Source organism: Phaethon lepturus, unplaced genomic scaffold (assembly GCF_000687285.1).
Source record: "Phaethon lepturus isolate BGI_N335 unplaced genomic scaffold, ASM68728v1 scaffold7633, whole genome shotgun sequence".
In the NCBI taxonomy this organism is placed as follows: domain Eukaryota; kingdom Metazoa; phylum Chordata; class Aves; order Phaethontiformes; family Phaethontidae; genus Phaethon; species Phaethon lepturus.
The window spans coordinates 20,906-28,021 of record NW_010528304.1 but is presented as its reverse complement, the minus strand read 5'-3'; the positions used below and the strand labels follow the sequence as shown (position 1 = coordinate 28,021).

General features: G+C 56.7%; 1 protein-coding gene across 1 annotated transcript; it reads right to left on the bottom strand.

The window, feature by feature from the left end:
- Positions 1-222: 222 nt before the first annotated feature.
- Positions 223-6,376, bottom strand: ITGB1BP2 (integrin beta 1 binding protein (melusin) 2). The gene is made up of 11 exons (XM_010283635.1): positions 6,313-6,376; positions 6,034-6,083; positions 5,879-5,935; positions 5,193-5,341; positions 4,938-5,050; positions 4,613-4,671; positions 3,960-4,030; positions 3,614-3,716; positions 2,310-2,429; positions 1,801-1,863; positions 223-471 (listed from the first exon to the last, which is right to left on the bottom strand). The coding sequence occupies exons 1-11, from the start codon at positions 6,374-6,376 to the stop codon at positions 223-225; spliced, it is 1,098 nt and encodes a 365-aa protein (XP_010281937.1).
- Between the last annotated feature and the right edge of the window lie 740 nt (positions 6,377-7,116).

Sequence of the window (7,116 nt, the reverse complement as noted above, 5' to 3'; positions counted from 1 at the left end):
CAGGGGAGGGAGAGACAGATGGCAGGGTTCAGCCCGCTGACATGTCTTAAGCGCCTGTTAGGAATTTCAGAGTATAACCTTTGCTCTTGGTTTTTATTATTTGCCCATTCTGACTGGGGGAGAGGGCGTGCTGCAGCCTGCACGTGGCTCTGGGCTGGGTCTGCTCCTCCGGAGCTGATGCCAAGGTCCTCAACAGCACAGGAGCCAGGAAGCACTTGACTGTCAGTTGTTCGGTGTTCCCATCTCCAGTTCCTCATCTTCCTCCTCCGACCAGCTCAAGCTGTCATCCGAGTCCTCCCCCTGTACTGCCCTGGGCTCCTCTGCATTGGCAGCCTCCTCCTGCTCACCACGGGAGTGTGATCTGCTTTGCGGGAGCTCCAGCCTGGCCCAGGAGCCAGGGCTGGCTTTGCAAAGTGTGATCTCCACCTTGGTAGGGACCATGCTCACAAAGCTCTTCTCTATTTCAATGACCTAGAGAGAGGGAAAGGTGCAGTGAGCTAGGCAGGAGGGAGCAGGCAGCACACGCTCATTCTTCCCCATACAGGCAGAGCCCTGCCAGAGGAGAAGAGAGGAGAGATCACCCCTCCTCACGTGCCAGAAGAGAGAGCAGGATGAAAGCTGGGCTCCAGATGAGCTTCACGGTGTTACATCTAAGCAGCACCACAGTACCGGTACAGAGCTCAGGAGAGCTAAGCTAGCCACAGCCACGTGCACAGCTGCGGCCCAGCCCTCTCCCCGCGGCAGTAAGCTGCGCTGAGACGCAGGCGTACCCACACCCGGCAGCACGCTCTGCTGCCTGCAGGCGCAGGCAGCACACACCAGAAATAAAGGCAAGAAACGCACATGCAAATTCCTGAGTCTCACTGCTTCTCCCCAGCCAGCAAGCAGCTGAGAAATCAGAGAGCAAGCCTCTCCCCTTACACCGCTGCCTACCCACAGGCCCAGCAGGATTGCAGGAGGGGACAGGGACCTGCTGGGCCAAAGACCCTTCGGGGCAGTCTGGGACCAAACCCAGGACACCTACAGAGCCGGCAGTGACATCCAGCTCTGCTATTAGTCCAGGATCGATTGGTACAGCCACCAGCAGCCTCTGAAACAGTCCTCCTCACAGCCCCCAAGGCATTTCCTAGCAGAGATGGCTATAAATGCCGGTACCTGGGCAACCTGACTCCCAGGTGATCCCAACAAGAGCAAGCCAGCACTGTGGCAGCATTTAAAAGAGAGTAGCCAGGGTGCCTCAGGTAGTGGAGAGCAGTCAGATGGGCACTGAGCCCAGACACAGTCCTGGCATGGCTCCCAGGGGATGCTACCACTGTGGGATCAATAGAGAAAAACCTAATTTCCCCATGAACCTTTGCTGCTATAGAAAACTGGAGCTCTAGGGATAAACGGGTCCTCTCTGCTGCAACAGCCGTGGTGGACCCGTGTTCTTCGCAAGGCTTCGAGAGCTGGCAATGAATCACACCCAGGGAGGGACTAAGAAATGGCTGTTTGTTCCACAGATGTGCCAGCCGGGGAAGAGATAGCATCCCAGGGGCCACAGCATTTCTATGCGATACTACAGTCAAAGTCTGCCTCATGCTCCATGCACAGGAAGGACTGTGCAGAAATTGCAGCAACAACCATTTTGCTGCTTTTTCAAAAGTCTGAGAATCCTGACTACACAGAGTAATTCTCCTTACACAGGAACCTGTGTTTGGGGCTGCAAATGCTTCTCCCAGAGCACAGGCTGCCTCGCAGCGTTGCAGCCCAGCCCCACATAGACCACTGGAATAAGGAAATCAAAAAACAGGATCTTACCCCCCAGAGATCCAGTTCTGCCTGGAAAATCTTATTCCCTTCAAAGATGACATGAACCTCAAGCTGAAAGATCAACAGAAAATTATCTGAGTGGGTAGCACAGCACTGCCAGAGCTCTTCCCCCAGACAACGCAGCTGCTTCCCAGCACTGTAATGCATCCCACATCCTGGCTCCGATGCAACAGTCTGGCGATCCCCCTCGGCACCTGGGAGCATTTCACCCCCTTCAGAGCATGCCAGGTTCACCTCCGCCACCAGTCAAGGGATTCAAGGCCAGCAAAGCCACCCATTGAGACCAGAGCAGCTGGGCAGATGCTGCTGCAGCAGCGAAGCCACCGGGCTCTCAGCTCAGGGATGGCAGGCTGGCAGTGCCAACCCTGGCTGCAGCAACAGACCAAACAGGCCATCAAAGAGCGCCAGGCACCCAGCTGGCTCCTGGCTGTTGGCCCATCAAAATCAGGTGCCATGAAAGTGTGCGTCCGCAGCCCAGCTCTGCCAGGCCCACTCACCACGGTGCGGTTGGCTTTCACACTGCTGAGGGCAGGCAGAGGGTTCTTGGCATAGACCGTCACCACCACCTGGCTGCTGGTTTGGTGCCAGTCCTGCCGGCACGACACCGCCTTCTTGTCCTGCTGGGGAGAAGAACCCATCACAGCCTGGTGTCTAGCCCAAACACACCCAAAAAAAGGGGATGCCTGTGCTGGAGGATGCTCCTTTGCATGTCTCCTTGGCAGAGTGCTGGCTGAGCTAAGCAAGATCAAACCCTGCCTTTTGTGCAGGTTTTGAGGGGAGGTCGTTCATGCAAAGGTGGGCAGCCCCTGCCATGGGGCATCTGTGCTGTGCTTGGGGTTGCTCCAGAAGGACGTGTTAAGAACAGAGACATCCCCTTCTTATTCCAGAGTCACTCTGCTGTGCCCAAGCACATAAGCGCTGTGCACAGTCAGGAAACTCGGTATGGAGGGCCAGTTTCTGAGCATCACCAGCCATTTCTGAGCATCACCAAGAGACAGACCCCCTGCAGCCCTCAGCATTGCCAGTCAAAGAAATGGCCCAGGAGGAATCCCAGCCCCAAACTCAAGTGTCAATTAGCACAAAGCATCTGCATGACAATATCACAGTTCATTCACTGCAGTCTCCTTTACATCCACTATACGTTTTCTGCTCCAGGACAAAGAACAGACTGGGCTCGGAGGGGTTGCTCAGAGCAGTGCTGGCTCAGAGGAACACCATGCGTTTTCAGGGATATCTTGGGCTGCTTTGGTGCAACTTTCCCAGCTCAAGCCTGATTCCAGCCAAGAGCTTTCCTGGGGAAACTTACACACACACAATATTGGGAATTGGGATCTTCTCCCCACTGCCCTGCCATGTCACTACGTATATGAGGTCCCTCCTTGGGAAGCATTTGCAGAGAGAAAGCTTCGTTAAAACCAAATTCAGTCATCTGCCATCATCTGTCAAAACTTTTGGGGCTTTTGCAGGGCTTTTCCCATGCTCAGCTGCCTGTCCCTGTAGCGTGCAGCACCGGCTATGCTGTGCCTGGGGCCAGCTCCTGCCTCATTCATCTTCCTGTTGCACATCTGCCTGTCAGGTGTGAGAGCTGACATGTTCTGTGAATGCAGGAGCAGCATTTTAAGCAGCAGATGGGTGAAGATTAGGCATTCAAAACCTGCACAGTCATCTGTTGGCAATTATGAAAATTAAGATGATTAAATGCAGAAACCTGTGTGAATGCAGAGCAAGAGAAGTAGCACTCCTCAGGTGCCAGTAATGGCACTTTGCTCACATGAGTCGCCCGTGCCGAGAGCCCCCTTACCGCCTTCCCAGCCCAGCAGTGCCGCCCGCTGCTGCAGCCCGGCTGCTCCAGGAAGGCGCTGAAGTCCGTCGTTTTGACTCTGCAGCAGCTCCAGTATTTCATCCTGGGGAGAGCGAGGTCACCTGAGCGGGCAGCGCCCGCGGGAGCAGGAGAGGGAACGCAGGGGGCTTCAGGGTGTTGGGGGACAGGGGCTCAGGACCAGCAGCTCCCCCTGCCCACTTGTCACCCGGGGAAGTGTCACCCGCAACTGCACCGGCTGTGCTGCTGAGGCCACACAACCTTGCGATACAGCACTTTCAGCCCTCAGCCAGGTCAGTTTGCTCCCCAGTAAAGGGTTATTTCTTACCCTTCATGGAAGACAGGAACGCCAGGATGGAAAGTACAAACCTCTGTGTTGCTCTCCGGCCCCTGGTAGATCTGTGGAGCAAGTAACAGAGGAAAGTTTCAGCTGTGCCTCTGGCATGGCACGGCATGGCGCAGCCAGGCATCTGCCCATCAGTGCAGATCCTTGCATGGGGCACGGCATGATGCCCAACATCACTCTTTTGCCAGGTCCAGCATCTGTGAGGACTTACTCCCTGCCAGCAGGGCAGCTACCCCGGCCTTGCTGGGACCCCAGTGTCATCCCCACGACCCTGGCAGCAGCCCTTCTGTATGCCCATATCCTGAATATGTGCTGTATTTCATTGCAAGAAATTATCCTGAATATGTGCTGTATTTCATTGCAAGCAATTAGCAGCAGTGAAATGCAAACGTACCACCAATCCAGGAATCTGGAAGCCTCTTGCAGGAATGTGGCTGGGAGGCCACAGAGGCAGCTGCTCCAGGGACGGGATGAGCAGGAGCATACGGAGCCGATGGGCACTGCCACCTCCCACCCACCTGGCACCCTTGCCCGCACCTGGTGGCAGCTGGGAGACGAGCCCCTCCGCCAGACCTGCGATGCTCCCGACCGTGCGGCACAGACCATGCAAAGATGGGACCTTGCTGGGTACTCACCGCCTTGCAGGCTGCGTTCTTGCAGGTGGTGCCAGCTCTCACCTGGGCAGCCGCCAGCCCTGTGAGAGCAACACAGCTTCACCCCGAGGCGTGCGCTGCCCACGCCTGTCCCCAAACCCTCCCGCAGCCCCACTGCCAGCTCCCCAGCTTAGCATGCACAGCCCCTGAGTGCAGCCCATTGCAACGCGCCTCCGAGATGCAGCTCTGTGGGTTTGCAGGTGGCTGAGCACGCAGCACCCTCCATCCTGCGCTGAACCTGCCATGCAAAACCCCACACTGAACTTGCCACGTGCAACCCCGCTGCCGTCCATCAGCTCGTCACTACCTGTGCAACTGCCCTCAGGTGCCTCGTCCTTGGAGGACAGGTTCAGTTTCTCCAGTGCCTGCTCCAGAGACCTGGATACTTTAATTGGCAACAGTTGTCTTGGCTCATCAGAGCTGAGAAACAGCAGCAGCAAAGGCCGAGTGAGTTTTTTTTGCAATTTAAGTGTCATTGCTTCTCCTGAGGAAGCAGCAAGGGCAGGACATGTGCAGAAGAAGGGGCACAACAGGGCAACACTGTTAGCTGAGCCCATCTCACCTTGGTCTTTCCCGCTGCATCTTCTCAGCTGATTTTGGTCCTTGGATGATGAGCTCCTCCACTGGTTTGGCCTTTGGCTTGTCTGAGTTCTCCTCTTGGCTTAAAGGCTCAGGGGGCTTCTCCTTGCTGTGAAACCCCTTTGTGCATCCCTGAGCAGCAGAGACAACCTTGATGCCTGCGTTGCCCTTCCTAACCCGGCAGCTGCTCTGGTGGCTCTGTGTCCTGCAGCACCAGGACAGGAGTTGTGTCCATAGGGATTCCCAGGGACAAGATGGTGTGGCAGCCTCACTGGGGCCATGGCAGGCAGGTCTCAGCTCTGCTGCATCCCAGCCTGGCAGGTGAAGGGCAGCAAGAGCCCCCCACATCCCCGAGCCTCTGCTGCCTCCTCTCCCCCTCCCAGGACCACTCGGACATTCATAGCTGTGCTGGCTCTTGGGGCATTTGTGTTCATCCCGCAGTATCCTGGTGGGGGATCCCAGCCCATTCCAGCACCAGCACCTGCCCCACACTTTGGGAGCAGCACCTTTGCTTGCAGACTCCTTGGAAGCAGATAGGAAATCCGCGACCGGCAGGGCGAAAGGAGCAGCCTTGGCATGGGATAGGGATGGGACAGGACAGGACAGGGCTGGGACAAGGAAGAGAGGACAGAGGAGCAGCAGATGCATTTGGGCTGGCAGGTCGCTCACCTTTATGGAGAGGAACTCGGAGAAGTCTGTTGTGCGTTTCTTGCAACAAGACCAGCCCTAGGCACCGGGAGATGACAAACTGGTCAGGTGTGGGCAATCCCGCCAGGCACAAGGTCCCTCCCTGCAGCTGCAGCCCCGGCTCCTGCCCCACTCACCTTCAGGGCATCGTGGAAGATGGGGACACCCGGGTGATACAGGCAGGAATCTGAAAAGGAAAAGTGAGGCAGAACCTTTCAGGAGGAGCAATCCTGCCCACAAGCCACTTGTGGAGCCCAGCAGCTCCTGAGCCAGTTCCTGCCACGCGGGCTGCCTGCGCTGGGCTCGGCTCAGCCCTGCTCGGCAGCTCACGCTGCAGCGTGGCGGCCGAGGCTACAGACCAGGAAAGCAGCACGCGTTCCCGCTCACCCCGGTGCAAGGCAGACGAGCCCACTTACCCTTGGCATTGTGCTCAGGATCAAACCTCTGCCCGCAGCCCTTGTTGTAGCACAGCGATGCCATAGCTCAGGCGTACTTGTGGCGTCCTTCACTCCTTCCACAAAAATCCCATAAATCTTATCCCTGCTCTGCGTCCCCACAGTTTCCAGCCCAGGCACCGGGAGGTGGCTTTGCCTATCTTTGGAGGCAGCTGGAGGAGGTGGCTGGTAACTGGAGAGCAGGCTAAAGATGGACATAACAGCTCAGCAGCTGACAGGACCCGGCGCCCACGTTATCTCGAGAGGCATTTCTGTCCCGCCCCTGCACGCGGCAGAGGGAATGGGTGCTGCAGGGTGGCTACGGACCTGGGCTGGGCAAAGGACATCCCAGCGCCTGCTGTCCCACCAGCGTCTGGCGTGGAGGCATCAGTGCTACCCCAGCGCTCACGCTCAGCTTGGGGCAAGCTGCGACTCCTCTTCACCAACTGCTGTCTGTTTATTTAGCATATATAGAAGCAGCTGAAAGTTTCCTGCAAAAAAAGGGAAGAGACTTCCCAGAGTCCCAGGGCAAAAACTGTGCTGATCTCCCCCAGTCCCAAAAGGCACAACCGTCTGCTAGACAGAGGCACCAGCAGACCAAAGCAGTGTGTGTGGCCAAGTCATCCTTTGATGTAGGGTCTTGTGCAACCCAGGGATGAAGTCTGATCCCTGGAAGATCATTGTTGTCACACAACAAGAGCACAAAATATCATATGGGCCACCTGTACACAGGAGGGGTTTTCTTGGACTCTCTGCTCCCATTCTGGGACCCAAGGGTTTTCCTCT

Excerpts from the sequence above, each read along its gene's own strand:
- ITGB1BP2 (XM_010283635.1), bottom strand. The coding sequence starts at position 6,376 with ATGGCATCGCTGTGCTACAACAAGGGCTGCGGGCAGAGGTTTGATCCT. Across the intron at positions 2,430-3,613 it reads ACTGCTGGGCTGGGAAGGCG|GACAAGAAGGCGGTGTCGTG; the intron begins GTAAGGGGGCTC and ends TCTCCCCAGCAG. Across the intron at positions 1,864-2,309 it reads TGAAAGCCAACCGCACCGTG|CTTGAGGTTCATGTCATCTT; the intron begins GTGAGTGGGCCT and ends TTGATCTTTCAG.